Genomic DNA, 20,231 nt, shown 5'->3' with positions numbered 1-20,231 from the left:
GTGTTAGTGCCCGAGGACGTAGGTATAATTTACCGAACCTCGTTAAAACTCTTGTGTTCTTTCTTGTCCTATTTTTCTTTCAATATTTGAGGGTATAATAGTAGTATTTAATTGTGCTATTAAATTACTATAGAAGGGATATTCTGTCTAAGGAAAGACTTGGTATTTAAGAGATCCATGTGATCCACCTCTCTTTCTTGGGAATTGAACTTTGTGTGATTTTTTAGTACAATAATTTACACGCTTCCGACCCTATTGGAACAACAAGTGGTATCAAGAGCCGAAGGTTAATCGTAGTATGCTCTATGGTTGCAGTTTAAACTGATCTTCCACATCAGAAAAGATTTCCTTAGGTATATTGAAAGATTATGGAGAAAACGGTCGGTGTAGGAGCTTCAACATCGTCCATGTGGACAAGACCGACAATTGCAAATGCAAGATTGGCCGTGGAGATCTTTGATGGCACGGGCCATTTTGGCATGTGGCAAAGTGAGGTTCTAGATGCCCTTTTTCAGCAGGGTCTAGACATTGCCATTGATGAAGAGAAACCAGATGATGTACAGGAGAAAGATTGAAAGGCGATCAATCGGTTGGCATGTGGCACAATTCGATCATGCCTTTCTCGAGAGCAGAGGTATGCTTTTTCAAAGGAGACTTCTGCAAATAAGTCGTGGGTGGCACTTGAAGAAATTTTTTTGAAGAAAAACAGTCAAAATAAGCTCCACTTGAAGAAAAAACTGTTTCGCTTCACATACGTCCCAAGTACCACAATGAATGATCACATCACCAAATTTAATCAGTTAGTCACTGATTTGCTGAATATGGATGAGACATTCAAAGATGAAGATTTGGCTTTGATGCTGTTGGGGTCACTTCCTGAGGAGTTTGAGTTCCTAGAAACTACTCTACTTCATGGCAGGAGTGATATATCTCTGAGCGAAGTCTGTGCGGCCTTATACAGTTATGAACAGAGAAAGAAGGACAAACAGAAAAACTCAATCAGAGATACAGAAGCTTTAGTAGTCTGAGGTCGTTCATACACTCGGAAGAAAACTCAAAAGGGGAGATCAAAGTCAAAGTCCAGACTCGGGAAAGATGAATGTGCTTTTTGTCATGAGAAAGACCACTGGAAGAAAAATTGTCCAAAGCTGAAGAATAAGGGAAAAGCTGCTGTAGATGCTTGTGTTGCTAAGCATGATTGATACGAGTCACAAAAGCCCAAATTCTTGAAGGCGAGGCCCAATAAGCAAATTCCCAACCCAATCAAGAAATCCATCCATACTTAGTTGAAAATCAGGCCAAATTGTCAAAGTGGCCAAAGTTGTAAAGTTTTATTTTTATTTTTATTTTTATTTTTATTTATTTATTTACTTAGTTTAAATTTTTATGTCAATATTCAATCCAAGAGTCCCAGATAAAATGACCTTTGACTGAATTTCCATATTAAAATAATTAGGAGTTTTTTTATTTTAGTTTTCTAATTAGATTAGGACTAGTTATAAGGCCTATTTAAAGGCATGGCTGTCCACCTTGTAAAACACTGATCATTATTATTAAAATTTCAGATTTGTTGAGAGCAGAATTTTCTTTGAGTTTTCTCCAAGATTTCTCTCTTGAGTTTTCTTTAGAAGTTGTTTTAACAATCTTTTGATTGTGGGAGCCATCTTCAACCTTCTTCTTGCCATTGATATTCTTTGGAGGGGAGATTAGAGCCGTTTGAAGGGAGTTGTGAGATCTTTCGAGATTTCAAGGCTTCTTAGGACTTATCTTTTAATTTCTTACTGTCAATTCTTTCTTTATTTCTACTTGTGCTGAATCATTATCTAATCTATTTTCTGTTCTTATTGTGTTTTCAGCCTTTTTCTATCTTAAGGAATCAGCCCAAAAATCCCCAATTTCTAGGGTTTTTCCATACTCTTTTTGGGTGAAATTAGATTGTCGAAATTTGGGGAAAACTATCTTGGTGTTCAATTGGGCAGAATCACAATCTCCTTGAGGGTTTCAAGAACCCTAACACTTATTTCTATTCTCAATTTGATTCTTTGCTGATTTGGGGATTTTATTTCAGATCTGAAAATTCAAAAATCTAATCTTTTAATTTTCTGTTTCGTTTCAGATCTAATTGTTTAGGGTTTTCGTAGGAGTTTCTCGTGACTTGGCAACTCGATCTTGGTCCGCGCGCAACCCCGTATCATTTGGTATCAGATTTTGGGCGTTTTGGGTGTTCTTGGTTGATTTCTAAATTGATCTCTATTTTTTAAAGCATAAACAGCAGTTTTACCCAGAAAAATTGTTCAAAAAAAATTCATTTGAGTGGGTAAACGTTGTCCGATTGATCTGAAATTTTACATACATGTTTTTGGCACTGTGATTGAATATAAAAAAATTATTCCCGCAAAAAAATCAGTCAAAAAAGTCAAAAAAATCAAAAAATACGAAATTCAATAAAAATTTTAAAAAAGATTCAGCGGGTTGAATTTGGTGCCCAAAATTTCCAGATAAAAAATTCAATATATAAGGACACTCCAGATTTAATTTCGTGATTTTTGGAGATCGGGAACACCTCGAATGAAGTTGTCAAGTTACTCCGCAGTTTTTCAGGTTTTCTGTTTTCAGCAATTTTTATTGATTCTTAGCTGTAGGTTTTCATTTGTTTACCTTTATTCTTTCTTTACGTTATCTAACACCTTCTTGTTTCTTGTGTTAGTAGGATTTAAACGTGTGCACAACTTCTTCCTCGGTGCAACACGAATCAATTGGTGTCTCGTCAGTTTTTGGCATCCTAGTGCAAATTAGGATTCTTTGGTAGTTTGGTTCACACTCTCTAATTGGTTGATATAAACTCTGATAAAGAACTCACAAGATTGAATTCGACCTCATTGAGAATTTGATTTTTCTTTTTGAGTGATTAATGGTGAGGTTTGCTAACTTTTATTTTTGAGTATTGAGTGTTTATTTTTTACAGGTTTTGAAGATGTCTAAAGGTGATAATAATGATGCACTTATGAAAGTCCAACAACAGTTAGACAGACATACTGCTGCAATCACACAAATAAATGCTACACTTCAAGCATTGAATACTACTTTGAATGAGGTACGAGTGAATCAAAAACATCAATATCGAGATCCAATTAAGGAAGACAGGGATAACCAGCCCCATAGGTGCAACCCTCAACATGTCCCTAGAATGGATGATGATTGTCATGATCATGGACAATCATCTTTGGCAAAACCAAAGAGCGAGCAGCAATGAGAACATCTCTTTCATACTCGTTGCCACGTACAAGGTAAGCTTTGTAGAGTTATTATTGATGGTGAAAGTTGCTCGAACATAGCCAGCACGACGATGGTGGAAAAGCTTTGCTTAACCACTACCAAGCATCCACAACCTTATCAACTACAAGGACTTAGCAACGAAGGCCAATTTAGGGTCACTCAACAAGTGCGCATTGCCTTTTCTATCGGTAAGTATCAAGACGAAGTTGTGTGCGACGTAATGCCTATTCAAGCCTGCCATTTGTTGCTAGGAGAACCATGGCAACTGGATCGAAAAGTCACTCACGATGGTCATACCAATAGGTATTCTTTCAAGCATCAAGGAAAGAAACTCACCTTAGTGCCGCTCACTCCGGAACAAGTCCATGATGACCAAATCAAACTGAGAAATTCTGTTAAAACAAGTGAGGAAAAAGAAAAAGAGAATGAAAAAGAGCAAAAAGAGATTGAGAGTGAAAAGGAATGTGAAACAGAAAAGAAAATTGAAAAAGAAGTTGAAGAAAGAAGAGAAAATGAGTTAGAAAAAGAAACAAAAGAAAAAGACGAGGAAAGGCTAGTGAGGAATGTTTCAACTAACCAAGATATGAATTTTTCTTGTGTTGCTACTTTTCAGGTTCCCGAAAGATCGAAAGATAACTTTCAACTTCAATACCTCTCAAATGAAAGACGCTTTCATACGATCAACTTAAGCAAAGATGAAATCACACTACATGATCCCGAAGGTAAGCGAGGTAAGGAAATTTTAGAAACCGAGTCCAGTGCAGATTTGAAAATTATTGATAAAACTTTTGGTGACTTAGTTCTTAAAAGATCCCTTCATTTTGATCCGATTAATTGTTACTCTTCGATTGTGGTTGATAAAGTCATTACGAAAAGAAGCGTGATTTGTTATTCTCTTGATTTACCTTGTGTAAAATCCTTGAATTTGTCCAAATCTGTTTTGGAGAATAAGGTAACGAAATTTTCCAAATTTGTTTTCAATTTATATTCGTGCCTTAAACAATTTATGTGGTTGTACATGAAGTTTGAGTTCCATTTGACAAACGTTAACTCAACAACGAAGATTCGACTACACTATGCCCCCGATGAGCGAAGGTTTGTTTTAAATGAAAAAGGTAAAATCGACCCTTATTCTTCTGCTTATCGAGGTAAGATGCTTGAAACCTTTGAAACACTTTTGTACTCCTCGGATAGTGATAAAGATCGTGTTGATGAACACTTAGATCGAAACGTGCTTGACTGTCCTATTTTATTTATTGATGATCTATCTGTTTTGATGGTTGATAAAAAGATTTTTGTTTTTGATAATGCATGTGTGAGTGAATCTATAGACCGTCGATTAATGCATGGTATGATTATGCAACTCTGTGAACCATGTGAATCTTTTCAAATACCTACTTGTGACGATTATGTTTACCATTTGATTTATTACTCGCAATTTATTCATGGTTTGTGGGAACAATGTGAGACGACTGAATGTCTTAAAACATGTCCATCTTTGTTTCAAATATTTGACGAGGCAGTGGTGAGTAAATTAGATTGTTTGCATGGTAATCCGAATCTGTCTATTCACATGCGTTATACCTGTTCTGTTATGTTTATGATTGGACTACAAGCTTGTTTCCGTTTCTATTTACTATCTCATGGCTATTCTTCTCAGTGGACTCAATTGCCATTAGTCCCGTTCAATAGAGGAAAGTCGAGTTCATTTGATTTTTCAGATTCGAGGACGAATCTTTTTGAGGAAGGGGGGAATGATACGAGTCACAAAAGCCCAAATTCTTGAAGGCGAGGCCCAATAAGCAAACTCCCAACCCAATCAAGAAATCCATCCATACTTAGTTGAAAATCAGGCCAAATTGTCAAAGTGGCCCAAGTTGTAAAGTTTTATTTTTATTTTTATTTTTATTTTTATTTATTTATTTACTTAGTTTAAATTTTTATGTCAATATTCAATCCAAGAGTCCCAGATAAAATGACCTTTGACCGAATTTCCATATTAAAATAATTAAGAGTTTTTTTTTTATTTTAGTTTTCTAATTAGATTAGGACTAGTTATAAGGTCTATTTAAAGGCATGGCTGTCCACCTTGTAAAACACTGATCATTATTATTAAAATTTCAGATTTGTTGAGAGCAGAATTTTCTTTGAGTTTTCTCCAAGATTTCTCTCTTGAGTTTTCTTTAGAAGTTGTTTTAACAATCTTTTAATTGTGGGAGCCATCTTCAACCTTCTTCTTGCCATTGATATTCTTTGGAGGGGAGATTAGAGCCGTTTGAAGGGAGTTGTGAGATCTTTCGAGATTTCAAGGCTTCTTAGAACTTATCTTTTAATTTCTTACTGTCAATTCTTTCTTTATTTCTACTTGTGCTGAATCATTATCTAATCTATTTTCTGTTCTTATTGTGTTTTCAGCCTTTTTCTATCTTAAGGAATCAGCCCAAAAATCCCCAATTTCTAGGGTTTTTCCATACTCTTTTTGGGTGAAATTAGATTGTCGAAATTTGGGGAAAACTATCTTGGTGTTCAATTGGGCAGAATCACAATCTCCTTGAGGGTTTCAAGAACCCTAACACTTATTTCTATTCTCAATTTGATTCTTTGCTGATTTGGGGATTTTATTTCAGATCTGAAAATTCAAAAATCTAATCTTTTAATTTTCTGTTTCGTTTCAGATCTAATTGTTCAGGGTTTTCGTAGGAGTTTCTCGTGACTTGGCAACTCGATCTTGGTCCGCGCGCAACCCCGTATCAATGATACTAGTGACTCTGAACTATCACTGGTTGCATCATCATCGTCGTTCCATTCAGATGAGTGGATATTGGATTCGGGTTGTACCTATCATATGTCCCCTAACCGAGAGTGGTTCTCTGATTTAGTAGAACTAAATGGAGAAGTTGTTTATATGGGCAATGACAATGCCTGTAAAACTGTTGGGATAGGTTCAATCCAATTAAAGAATCAAGATGGATCAACCAGAGTTCTGACTGATGTTCGGTACGTGCCCAGTTTGAAGAAAAATCTCATCTCATTGGGAGCCTTAGAATCCAATGGTTCAGTTGTTACTATGAGAGATGGGATTTTGAAAGTGACATCTGGCGCACTTGTGATATTGAAGGGCATCAGGAAAAATAACTTGTATTACTACCAAGGTAGTACAGTTATTGGAGCAGTCGCTACAGCTTCCGGTAACAAAGAATTGGACTCAATGCAGTTGTGGCATATGAAGTTGGGACATGCCAGCGAAAAATCCTTTCAAATTCTGGCAAAGCAAGGATTGTTGAAAGGTGCAAAGGCTTACAAATTAAAATTTTGCGAGCATTGTGTTCTGGGAAAGCAAAAAAGAGTGAAATTCGGTACTGCTATCCATAATACAAAAGGTATTTTGGAATATGTTCACTCAGATGTGTGGGGGCCTTCCAAGACACCTTCATTGGGAGGAAAACACTACTTTGTTACTTTTGTTGATGACTTTTCCAGAAGAGTTTGGGTGTATACCATGAGAACTAAGGATGAAGTGCTTAGAGTTTTTCTTAAATGGAAAAACTATGATCGAAAACCAGACTGGCAAGAAAATCAAGCAGCTTAGGACGGACAATGGAGGGGAATATAAAAGTGATCCGTTCTTCGATGTGTGCCAAGAGTATGGTATTGTTCGACACTTCACAGTTAGAGATACACCACAGCAGAATGGATTGGCAGAGCGTATGAATCGAACATTGCTGGAGAAAGTTTGATGTATGTTGTCCAATGCTGGGTTGGGCAAGCAATTTTGGGCTGAGGCTGTGACATACGCTGGCCATCTTGTTAATCGTTTACCATCATCTACATTAGAAAGAAAAACTCCTATGGAGGTATGGTCTGGAAAATCGGCTACAGATTATGATTCCTTACATGTGTTTGGATCTACTGCATATTACCATGTGAAGGAGTCAAAGTTAGATCCGAGGGCAAAGAAAGCTCTCTTTATGGGAATCACTTCTGGAGTGAAGGGATTTCGTCTTTGGTGCTTAAGCACAAAGAAAATGATCTGTAGCAGAGATGTTACCTTTGATGAATCTGCCACATTGAAAAAGGTAGCAGATAAAGATATTCAGACGAGCAATACTCCACAGCAGGTGGAGTGTACTCCAAAACAGGTGGAGTTTGAGCAGATGGGGATTTGCCCAGTTAATAAGTCTAATTCTCCATCCACAATAGAGGAATTAGAGGTTGAAGAGGTTCTGACCCAAGAACCACTAAGTACACCAGAACCAGTTGCAGTTGCAAGGCCACGGAGAGAAATTCGTAAACCTGCTCGATTTACTGATATGGTGGCCTACGCCCTTCCCGTTGTTGATGATATTCCTATCACTTTTCAAGAAGCAATGCAAAGCTTAGAAAGTGATAAATGGAAAAGCGCCATGGATGAAGAAATGCAGTCTCTCCTGAAGAACAATACTTGGGAATTGGCGCAATTACTGAAAGGTAAAAGGGCAATCGGATGTAAGTGGGTATTCGCAAAGAAAGATGGATCTCCTAGCAAGAAGGATATTCTCTACAAGGCAAGATTGGTAGCTAAAGGCTACGCTCAGAAGGAGGGAATTGACTACAATGATGTATTTTCCCCTGTTGTGAAGCATTCCTCCATTAGAATTTTGTTGGCCTTGGTAGCACAGTTGAATTTGGAGCTAGCTCAACTTGATGTTAAGACGGCTTTCTTGCATAGTGAGTTAGAAGAGGAGATCTATATGACTCAGCCCGAAGGATACACAGATGCTGGTGGTAGAAATTGGGTTTGTAAGCTGAACAAATCGCTATATGGATTGAAGCAATCCCCGAGGCAGTGGTACAAGCGATTTGATAGCTTTATGAGAAGGCAGAAGTACACAAGAAGCAAATATGACAATTGTGTATATTTGCAGAAGCTGCATGACGGATCTTTCATTTATCTACTCTTGTATGTTGATGATATGTTAATCGCTTCGAAGAGCCAAAATGAGATAGATAAGCTGAAGGCTCAGTTGAATCAAGAGTTCGAGATGAAAGATCTAGGTGAGGCCAAGAAGATTCTCGGCATGGAGATAAGCAGAGATAGACCGAGAGGCAAGCTCTGTTTAAATCAGAAGCAATATCTGAAAAATGTATTACAATGTTTTGGTGTAAATGAAAACACAAAACATGTAAGTACCCCACTTGCTTCTCATTTGAAACTTAGTGCTCAATTATCTCCGAAGACTGAAGATGAAAGAGAATATATGGCGAAAGTCCCATATGCTAATGCAGTTGGGAGTTTGATGTATGCGATGGTGTGTACGAGGCCTGACATTTCACAAGCTGTTGGAGTTGTGAGCAGGTATATGCATGATCCTGGAAAAGGACATTGGCAAGCTGTGAAATGGATTCTACGGTATCTTCGAAAAACCGTAGATGTTGGTTTAATTTTTGAACAGGATGAAGCACTTGGTCAGTTTGTAGTTGGATATGTTGATTCCGACTTTGCTGGTGATTTAGATAAACGTCGTTCAACTACGGGGTATCTGTTTACTCTTGCAAAAGCCCCAGTGAGTTGGAAGTCTACCTTACAGTCTACAGTAGCTGTGTCTACTACAGAGGCAGAATATATGGCAGTTACAGAAGCTATTAAGGAGGCTATTTGGCTTAATGGATTGTTGAAAGACTTAGGAGTTGTTCAAAGTCACATAAGTTTATATTGTGACAGTCAGAGCGCTATTCATTTAGCGAAAAATCAAGTCTATCATTCAAGAACCAAGCATATCGACGTAAGATATCACTTTGTGCGGGAAGTCTTTGAAAAAGGAAAAATTCTACTTCAGAAGATTCCTACAGCAGATAATCCCGCAGATATGATGACCAAGGTGGTAACAACAATCAAGTTTAATCATTGTTTGAACTTGATTAACATCTTGAGAATTTGAGCACCTTTAGGTGTATGGCGCTCGAGAGCACATTTGGAGGCACTACAAAAGATAGCTTTATCGAATTTGGGGAGTTGAAGGAAGTATGTGAAGATGTGATTATCCTAATCAAATCTTCAAGGTGGAGATTGTTGAAAAGACAAATTAAAAGGGGTGTTGAAAAGTCAAAAAAATGGGAGGTGCAAGTGGCACCGAAAGAAAAAAATGGTAGGCAAGTTGTTTAAAGTTGAATGGGATAATTGCAATTTTGGTCCCTAATTTTTAGGCCATTTGCAAGTTAGTCCCTGAACCTCAACTATAAATAGGCCTAACCATTTCTCATTTACACCATCCCAACCAATCTTTCTCTCTTAGTTTTCTCTCTTCTCCCATTTGAGAATTCTTAAGGAATTCTATTTGTTTGTAATACTTTGAAGATAGTAAAGTTATCATCTGGTGTTAGTGCCCGAGGACGTAGGTATAATTTACCGAACCTCGTTAAAACTCTTGTGTTCTTTCTTGTCCTATTTTTCTTTCAATATTTGAGGGTATAATAGTAGTATTTAATTGTGCTATTAAATTATTATAGAAGGGATATTCTGTCTAAGGAAAGACTTGGTATTTAAGAGATCCATATGATCCACCTCTCTTTCCTGGGAATTGAACTTTGTGTGATTTTTTAGTACAATAATTTACACGCTTCCGACCCTATTGGAACAACATATATAAATAATCTTAGTGTTCTTTAAATTGTTAATGCATTTTCTGTTTCGTAGTCGAACTGTGCATGGCCACAGTTTCAAGCATCATTTTAACCATAATTTTTGTTTGTTAGGCAAGTGCATCCCCTCCATTTCTTCAATTGATATCAAAGTCTTACACTGTTTATTCTTGATAATATTTAAATTTAAATGATGGAGAAAAAATTATTTATTTGTTAGGTCATTAAATAGAATTATAAGCACGATTCAACACGTTCAAACTCATAACGGCAACATTGCTAGTGTCAACCAAAATAAGACTCAATCGGTAATATTTTAGATTTAAAAGAGTAGTTAATTTATTATAGAGTTAGTATGTAGTTTTGCCCTCTAAACTTGTTCAAAAGTACTTAGATAGTAACTATTTTTTTTTGTACCTAATTGGTACCAAAGCTTACATTTTGTCACCTAAGTTAGTACATTTACACTAACACCGTTAGTTTGTATCAGCGTGGTACCGATAGCCAATCTGGTGGTGGCACATGCAACCTTTTAGTATGTCATGTGTTGAGCATAAATAAAAAATTTTAAAAAATATTTAAAATTAAATAAATTAATAAATATATAAAAAAAATTGCCCAGGTTCATTCTAAATGTGAAAAAATTATATTTTTTATTAATTTATATAATATTTTATAAATTTTTTAAATTTATATATGCTACATGGCGTACTAAAACGTTGTCATGTGCTACTAATGGATTGGTTATAAGTATCATGTCAGCAACTAACAATGTTAGTGCAGAGGTACCAACCTCGGTGATGGATTACAAGTTCAATTACCAACTATGTACAAAAAAGAAAATTAGATACAAACTAAATACTTTTGGACAAATTTAGGGGACAAATTACATATTAACCTTTTATTTAATTTAATAATATTCTAATGTTTTATTAATATAAACAATATTGAGAATGAGAACGAGTGTTTTCTTATAATAATTCTATGTAAAAATTCGGATTTTTTATAAGAACAAATTAAAATCAATTTTATAAAAAAATATAATAAAAAATGATATATATATAAATATATATTTATAAACTCAAGAGTTTGTGTTTGGTTATTATTAACACTTTGATACAGCATTTCCTTCCAATTGTTTAGCATAATTAGAAAATTTTATCGAAATCAAAGTTGCTTGTGATTTTTGAATTTGACTAAAGGTTAAAAGTAAGCAAACCCCATAAAGAAACTTGTATATAAAAGCTCAAAGTAATCAGATAAGCAGCTGAGATTGATTTGCAATTGATCTCCATTTTTGCAAATCACCCTGATTTGCAATTGATCTCCATTTTTGCAAATCACCCAAGACAATCAAGCAATATGAGAAGGGGCTTCCAACATCTCCAATTTTGAGTACTATAAAGAGTTGTCATGGAAGATTTCATAAGTAGTTTACCAGATGAACTACTTTTCCACATAATTTCTCTACTTCCCTTTGAATCTGCAATCCAAACCATTTTCCTATCAACCCGATGGAGATTTCTATGGAACCTGCCATTGGTTCAACATGGCACCAAAGAAGATGTTCCCTCTGCAGTTTCTGGGTTCATTGCAAATTTTGATGAACACAATCCAACAAGGAATACCAGAAGATTTCGGTTCCATTTCGGGGAATACGGTCTCTTATCAGCCATACTTGCACCTAACAATAAGCTTCACCTTCATTTCTCAGATGAAAACATGCAAAATCCAAAACATTTTAGTTGGCAAATAGAGTTGAATAACCCCCAAAATCTCAGTGACCATCAGCCAACTCCCTCTACTTTCTTCATTAAGACCCTGAATTTGACATCAGTAAACCACATTAGCAGTGAAGCAGTTTCGTGTATGGTCTCGAAATTTCACCTTCTTGAGAACCTGAAAATCATTGGGTGCCATGGATTGGAATCAATGAGCATTGATTCTGATACAAAGCTTTTGAGCTTAACCATCTTTGATTGTCCACACTTAAAATCTCTCCATATTAGATCCTATAAACTTAGGACCTTTTTGTATAGAGGGAAATTTCCATGGTTTCTGCCTGAGTTTCATTTCAACCTTGGAAATGCCATGCTTGATTCTAGGCAAGGCCCTGCTTTCAATACCTTCAAAACATGTGATTTTGATCGAGTGCTGCTGACCATCAAGAATTCTGAAATTCTTACCTTGTGCAAATGGACTTTTGAGGTATGTTCTCTATTTCTCCAACTCTAGTTTCTAGTCCTAACTAATAAAAAAACTCTATTTAGTTTAATTGATTCATACATTCACCTCTAAGAGGTTGACATCAGTTTAAGATTTGAGTCCAGAAATTTATAACTTATTTTTTTATCAAATTATGTGACTTCCAACATGATTATAATGAAATAAAAATAACTAAACTAAAATTCATTTGATTCGTGCAGTAATCCTTAAAAGGCGGCATCTAATAAATTTTGACATTTAAACCTTAACATTTTTTATATCAAAATCGATAACTTTATTAATTAAAAATATATTATATTATGTTTTCTTGTTATTGAATGTAATTAATTTTTTTTTCCAAATACAGGCATTAATTTGTCCATCGCTATCATCTTTTTTCCAATTTTATAAACTAAAGGAGCTATGGTGGATCGATAATTATTCAAAGGGATTTTACAATTGTGATGCTTTAATCACATTTTTAAAACTTTGTCCTTCCTTAGAGCTACTCTTTGTGACTGTAAGCTTAATTTTCCTTTCACTTTGAGTGTGTGAAATTACTTCATTTAATCATGAATTAGACATAGCACTGCAATTTTCCTTTCACTTTGATCCTTACCTGTGCAGATCGATCACAATAGCTATGTCATGCCAAATGCAACTAAATGTTCCAAGCAAGTGAGCAGATGCACAAAATTACAGCATCTCAAAGTGGTCAAATTGGAAGGGTTTGACAATCAAGATAATGAGATTTTATTGATGGAACGTTTACGAGATATTATTACCGTCGAGCCATGAATCTTATCGACATCGAACGGAATATGTCTCCCAAACTTGATTAGGGTCCCTTCTCATGATTCTCACTCCCGAACGATGTCTCATTCATTAGTGTCACAAGAAATGTATTCTTATAAGTTCGTTCAAGTAAAACACAATAATCAGTTATGTCCCAAACATGGTCACATAAATTTATAGGGTTACGAAATCATAAGTATAGATTCCAACACTATTTTTATAAGGCATTTTTTTGTTATATAAATTCTACACTTTAAAAATATATACATAGTTAGTAAGATCATGGGAATTAATAATATCTACCTTTTTCCTTGTTTTTCTTCAAACTTTTTAAAGTTGAATACTTAAACAGGAGCAATGAAAGCATACGACTTTTCCCTGTTTGGTTACAGGGAAAGTAAGTAGAGAAAATGTAAAGAAAAGGGTGTGCTACATGTTTGAAGATGAAGAGAGAGAAAATATGTTCGTAGGTTTCTTTTTTTAGCGAGTCTTTTTTAATAGCAAACGCAAAGTCAAAATAAATAAATAAAAATAGAGAGGAAAGAATTGGATTATAAATTTTTGGAAAATTAAAATTGTCATATATTAGTTCCCAATTTTACAATATCTATAAAAATTTAACAGTAATTTTATCATTTTTGGGATCAAGACCTCTTCTTCCTCTCTAGAATTATAGAAGTTTTCATAGACCAAGCTAGACTTAGGTGTAATATTTACTCATTTTATACTTGTCCAAGTCCAACCGGACCTGAAATATGAGTCTAAAATTTTATTTAATTTCGTCCATATTAATTATTAGTTAACCCAAATCTATTTTAGGCTCGCCTATATTATCTTTTACAATTATTTAAAAAATAATTTAAACAAATCTATTTTTTTGTCTAAATTTTGAGTTTAATATTTTTTCTCAAACCCTATTAAATTTTAGATAAACCTTTGGATTTAAATGATTGACCCGACCTTTGAATAGGTTGTACTAATCACTTGATCAAATATCCAAATGTGCACTTCTTTTTTTAAGTTTTCCTCACATTAAGGAATGAGATAATATATATTTTGGTTTCTGAACTTGTTCATTTGTACCTAATTGGCCATTAAATTTTTTTTTTATTTAGTTGGTCCCTAAACTTGTATTCCGTCAGCCAAATTGATTCTTCACACTAACACTGTCATTTTGTGGTGACGTGACATTTCTATCCTATCCAGTGGTGCCACTTGATAAACATAATTTATTTTTTTATTTTTTTATTTCTTAATTTATGTTTGTCATGTGGCACATTAAAAGATTACTATGTGGGACTACCGAATTGGCTAGTGTTGTCACGTGGCAGTATCGATTTAACTTATAGTACTACGTTAGCACACTTAATGATGTTAGTGTAGAGGTACTAACCTAATTAATGAAATACAAATTTAAAAATTAACTAAATCAAAAATAATTAAAAGACCTATATATATATATATGAACAAATTTAGGGGGCAAATTATATCTTAATATGTGTTGAGTGTCACATCCACGAAAAGAAATCTGATGGGAGAGGTTGAATAATTTACTTGTAGAAAGAATTGAATCTGAGAGGGAAAAAAGTATAAGTTTATATATACCTATAGGAATGTCCTATTTACATGACACATGTCCAATATTTTATTTTCTTTACATAAGAAGATAATATTAGCTAAATTTGAATTTTAATTTCTTTAAATTGTTATGATTCAATCAAATCTATTGCTTATATGATATATGTCCAATGTTTTTTTTGGCTAAATTTTAATTCTAATCTCTTTAATTTTATGGTTAAATTTTAATTTTAATTCTTATATTTCACTTAATTTTCTTTTTTACATGAAAAATAATGGTTAAATTTTAATTCTAATAAACCTAGTTAAATTTCAGTTTTGATCTTTATATTTCTCTCAAATCAATAGCCTAAGGCCTTCCTTACATGACACATGCCCAATGTTTTCTTTTTCTTTATTTGACATGAAAGGATAATGGCTAAATTTCAATTCTAATCTCTTTAATTTTTATGGTTAAATTTAAGCTTTGATCACTATATTTCAATTAAATTTGAAATTTAATTTCTATACTTTAATTTTAACATAATTTTTCAACTTGATAATGTCATTAGTTAGTCGAAATACTTTATTCTGATTAAAATGCTTACGTGAATTTTAAGAATTGATAACACCATTTAAATTCTCTATTAAATTCAAGTCAATTATAATTTCATTTTTTTGTTACATGGATACCAAGTGAGTATTTATTTTTCAAATTTCAAAATGTTATACCAACAAATTTGATAGAAGAATTTTAACAATGTTTTTAAATGAACCCAAAATTTTAAATTTGAAAAGTAGAGGGATTAAATTCCCGAAAATAAAAATATAGATATTAAATTTCAAATACGTACAAAAATTTTAAGCATATTCTAATATTTAATTTTTTATTATATAATTTAATAAAATAAATAAATAAGTAAACCAATGCTAAACATGAATCAAACCATACTCATTAATTATCAATTAAATACTTTTTTATAGAGTTTTGATAGTCTGATATTTGAATTTTAGAAAGAAGAGGAAGAATAATTTTAGTCATCTTTGTTGTGGGAAATTTGGGCATTTTTTAGGCTTAATTATAAAATTGATCCTTAAATTATATCCTTTTTTTTCATTCAAATATCTAGAAAATTTTGTCAAAAGTTGTTACTAAACTATCAATTTTGTTTTATTAACTAATATTATGATTTGGGGTAAAATGAGACAAAATTAATAATTCAAATACTTTTTATTAGAAAGTTTTAAATACCTAAAAGGGCAAAGTGATAGAGGGTTAATTTTGCATTTAGGTCACTCTTTAAAGATGGAATTGTTGATGTTTATAAATAGGATGTTCATAGATATTTTGAACAGTGGAAGATAGCATATGGCTCCTGCAGGTAGATAGATATCTGGAAACAAACAACACAATTCCTGCAAAGTGAAAGCTTGTGTTGTCTTGTTTTTGAAACAGCTGTCTTTAATTGAAGAAGTTCATGGACAACTTGAAGTGGGAAACTTGCAATGATGAAACTATTTAAATAGATTAAAATTCGAGTGAATGTGTGATACATGTACGTGTTTAACATAATCAAAAACTTAAGTGGGATTCAGTAAAATCAAGAGGCTTCTAAATGCTCATACAACACAAATTTGAAAACAAATTACAACTACAACAACTCTAAATTCATTTCCCTTTTTTTTATTTTCTTTTTGACCTAAAAATGTCAGAGAGAAACTTGGCCCCTGACATGAATTTGTCTTTTTTTTATTATTATTATTAAAAATCATTGGAAGGGAGAGGCTGATGGGTGCCATCACAAATGAAGATATTGTCATAGATGATGGCAGCAATGGCGGCTCCGATGAAGGGACCAACCCAATAGACCCAATGGTTAGTCCATGTCCAGCTGACAACAGCAGGACCGAATGAGACTGCCGGGTTCATCGAGGCACCATCGAAAGCACCGCCAGCCAAGATGTTGGCACCAACTATGAAACCAATTGCAATAGGAGCAATGATCCCCAAATCTCCCTTTTTTGGATCCACTGCTGTGGCGTATACCGTGTAAACTAGGCCGAATGTCATGACGATCTCGAAGATGAGCGCGTTCCAGGTGGATACACCCGAGGATAGCGCGAAAGCTGATGTTTCCTACAGTTCATCGAAACAAGCAATATTAAGCATTAAACTAATACTTTTTTTTACATGAAATTAAAGCTATGGATATGAGGGGTTACCATTCCACCGGTGGCAAACTTGAGAAGCAAGCAAGCGACAACGGAGCCTAGCAACTGCGCAATCCAGTACCAAAAGCTTCGTAACAAAGTAATGTGGCCACCGATGAATGCCCCAAAGGTGACAGCAGGGTTAACATGACCACCTGAAATGTTTGCACCAACCGAAACCGCCACAAACAAGGCAAAGGCATGTGACAATGATGCAGCTACCAGCCCCGCTGGTGTGCTTGACCCATTATTCGTTAGCTTGTCTGCCATCAAATAAAACATTAGCCCCTTAATAGTACTTATTTGTTAGATTAATAATTTTTTCATTTTGAACCTTTAATCATCCATTCTACGTGAAAATAACAAAAGCAAATGAATTTTGAATCTTACTATAAGCCATCCCGGACCCTTCTCCGGCAAATACAAAAATAAGCATGGAAAAGAATTCAGCCAAAGCCGCTTTTATCACAGTCGGATGGCTGGCCTCTCCCGCTGTCCCAACCGCAATTCTATTCATCGGCATTTTTACTCAGCCTAAATTTTCTTTGATCAAAACAAGTTTGCTACTTTGGTTTCTAAGAAAGTAGCTTTTGTGTGATAAAGTGTTTAATAAGAGGTTGAATTTTAAATATACCTAAAATAACGGCTAAGTAACCGGTAATGCAGGTACCCGGTAAAAAAGGAGCACAGTGGAAGAGCAGGGGGCCGTGGTTTTTTATGCCACATGTCGGTGACTTTACAGCTAATGAGTGGGACCTCTGATTGCCACTTGTGTGGCTGTGATTGATTGTAGTTACGGGGAATTCGGCTTGATAGCCGACCCAATGATGCGGTGGGCCAAGATGATAATTGTGTGGTGTGTGGTCCATTGAGAGTCTCGTAGAGGCGACCGAGATGGGCGGCTAGAAACCGACCATTTGAATATTCTATATCACAACGTGCAATTATTGCGGGCCCATAGGGATAGGCTATTTAATGTGGTTGTAAACGGACCCACTAGAATGCAACCCCTAGTATTGAGTTCCGGGGATGAAAAACCCCGGATCCGATGGGTTTTGATCCAACTCAATTTGATTAGGTCAGATTTTTTAAACCGGATTTTAAGGTGAGTTTATGAAAAACCAGCCAGCTTTGTCACAATATAATTATTAAAATATTCTTTTATATTGATTTAAAATATATAATAATAAAGTTTAGGTAAAAATATTGAAAAACTTTTCAAAAATCAATTAGGTCTTAGTTGAAAAGTATAAATAATTAGACCTTTAACTCAAAAGTAATAATTAATTGAGTCTTTCGAATTGTCATTTTCATTAAAAGTCTCTCACGGACTATTAAGTGTTAACGTAATGGATGATGTGATAGATGATATGATGGCTGACATTGAGGGTTTAATTGAAGTGTTATTGATTTTTGAGATTATATAAAAATTCTCATGAAATTATAGAATTTTTTATAAAAATAACTAAAATGAAAATATTAAGTTTATTATAAAATTTATAGAAAATTATTAAATATTATAAAATTTTAAAAAATTACTAAATGTTATAAAATTTTATTAATATGCTATGAAATAATGAAAATATTAAATAAATATTATAAAAATCTAGAAATGATAGAAAATTATATAAAATTAATTAAAATGATAAAAAATTATAAAAATTAATAAAAAAGTTAGAAAAGCTTATTGAAAGTATAAAAAGTTGTAAAAGTTAAAATATGTATAAGAAACTTATAGTTCTTTTTTTAAAAATTTGAAGGTTTGGATTAAATTTTAATAAGGGAGCTTGAGATGTGATGATAATCGACTTGGATGGGGTGTTGAGTAAAAGGTTCAAGAAATAATAGATTTAGTGTGTGGTAATTTAAGGTAAGTAATGAATAATGGTTTTGATTGAGGAAACATGATCAATGCACGTTGATAAGGATGGTTTACATTTTGACGTGGGGCAACATGTATGGGAAAACAAAAAAAAAAAAAGAGTAGTAATTTTTATTAAAAAACTTAAAACTTATTATAAATTACTATAATAGTATAAATTTTTTTAAAAATTATAAAAATATATATAAGTTATTAAATGTTATAAAAAATTAAAATTATTGCTTTTTTATAAATTTTTATTATTTTTTATAATTTTTGAAAGTGTTATATAATCCCTAAAAATGAATTAAGCTCTCCTAAAATACTTAAAAAGTCAATTAAGACCTCGTAAAATAATAATAATAAATCAATTAAGCCCTCCACGCCAATCGTCATGTCATCAAAATTTTCATGAGCATTTAATAATCTACTAGGAGCATGAATAGAAACGATAATTCGAAAGGCCCAATTGATTGTTATTTTTGGATTTAAAGTTTAATTGATTACATTTTTCAACTAAAGACCCAATTAATTTTCAAATTATATCCGAGAGAGCCTTTTAATACTTTAACGTAAAATTTATATTAATATTTGGTTTTGTATAATTATACCTAAAAAGCTATTATTAAAATAATAAAATATTTAAAATTTGTAGCATATTAAATCGAGTTAACTATAATTTTTCGACTTGGGTTGAAAATTTAAATAAACTTAAAAGGAGAAAAGGAGAGGAAGAAACCAAAATTATTGGTAGGGGGACAAAATGAGATGTGAAATGTAAATGCAAAATTAATAATGTAGAGTCAGATCATATTGGACCGACCATCTCCCCAACAAAGAGCTTCTCGTACAATCAATTACGTCTTTTTGTTAATAATTGAATTTATTTTCCTTCTCCACATTTATTCTTTTTCTATGATTGATTTATTTCATCCATCGTGCAATTTTTGTTGATTATTATTGAACACTTGTCTCCTCACGTCTCCAGAAAGACGTAATAATTTATTTCATTAATTCTTTGTTATAATTTACGTGACTTGAATAAAATATTATGATTTGCCCATTTTCCTCCCCAGTTTAGGGTAATAATTTATTTTAGATTCTATTATTAAAGTTATTCATATGCCAAGTCAAATTAAGCTGGGAAATTATATAGTCATTCATGGATAGCTGAGGCACACTTTTAAAAATATTAAAATATTTCTATATTTTTATAGTTAAATTTAAATAAAAATTTTTAAAATTTATTTAATTTAAATTTGAGTTAGACCAATTAAGTCACGTGAGCTACTCAGTTTATAAACAAATCTATATTGGAATAATGAGAAGCAATTATAAATGTGAGACTAAGCTTTACACTATTATTATATACATTTTTACTATATTGAAATTAGAGATTTATTCTAACTACTTTAATTTGACATTATTTAATATATTAGTTTTATAATGTTATTAATAAATCTAAACTAATACCGACAAGTGTTGGGTGTAGTGATAAGACAAATTACAAAATTGTTAAGAAGAACAACCATAAATCTTAAGCATGGATTATAGAGAACACAAAAAAAAAAAGTCCCAATAAAGAATACTTTTAGTTGATGTCATTAAAGTAATTATATTTTTTTAAAAAAAGAAAATTAGTTTTAAGCATTTAACTGATATGTAAAGGCGAATTTAGGGGAGTTGGCAGGAGCCTTGACCCCCCTAA

At 33.2% G+C, this 20,231-nt stretch overlaps 2 protein-coding genes across 3 annotated transcripts; one reads left to right on the top strand and one right to left on the bottom strand.

Annotated features, from left to right (window-relative positions):
• The first annotated feature begins 11,163 nt into the window (after nt 1-11,163).
• LOC107896177 (F-box protein At2g39490) lies at nt 11,164-13,293 on the top strand. 2 transcript variants are annotated; one of them, XM_016821292.2, is made up of 3 exons: nt 11,178-12,102; nt 12,467-12,619; nt 12,727-13,293. In XM_016821292.2, exons 1-3 carry the CDS (start codon nt 11,308-11,310, stop codon nt 12,895-12,897), a joined length of 1,119 nt encoding a protein of 372 aa, XP_016676781.1. In that variant the 5' UTR covers nt 11,178-11,307; the 3' UTR covers nt 12,898-13,293. The 2 variants fall into 2 exon arrangements, with proteins under 2 accessions (XP_016676782.1, XP_016676781.1); XM_016821293.2 differs by lacking the exon at nt 12,467-12,619 and having other exon boundaries at nt 11,164-12,102.
• A 2,665-nt stretch (nt 13,294-15,958) lies between these two features.
• On the bottom strand, nt 15,959-17,350 carry LOC107897797 (aquaporin TIP1-3). The gene is made up of 3 exons (XM_016823367.2): nt 17,053-17,350; nt 16,675-16,925; nt 15,959-16,588 (listed from the first exon to the last, which is right to left on the bottom strand). Exons 1-3 carry the CDS (start codon nt 17,183-17,185, stop codon nt 16,214-16,216), a joined length of 759 nt encoding a protein of 252 aa, XP_016678856.1. The 5' UTR covers nt 17,186-17,350; the 3' UTR covers nt 15,959-16,213.
• Between the last annotated feature and the right edge of the window lie 2,881 nt (nt 17,351-20,231).

Source organism: Gossypium hirsutum, chromosome A10 (assembly GCF_007990345.1).
Source record: "Gossypium hirsutum isolate 1008001.06 chromosome A10, Gossypium_hirsutum_v2.1, whole genome shotgun sequence".
Taxonomy (NCBI): Eukaryota; Viridiplantae; Streptophyta; class Magnoliopsida; order Malvales; family Malvaceae; genus Gossypium; species Gossypium hirsutum.
The sequence above is the reverse complement of the archived record's forward strand: the minus strand, read 5'-3'. Positions and strand labels throughout refer to the sequence as shown.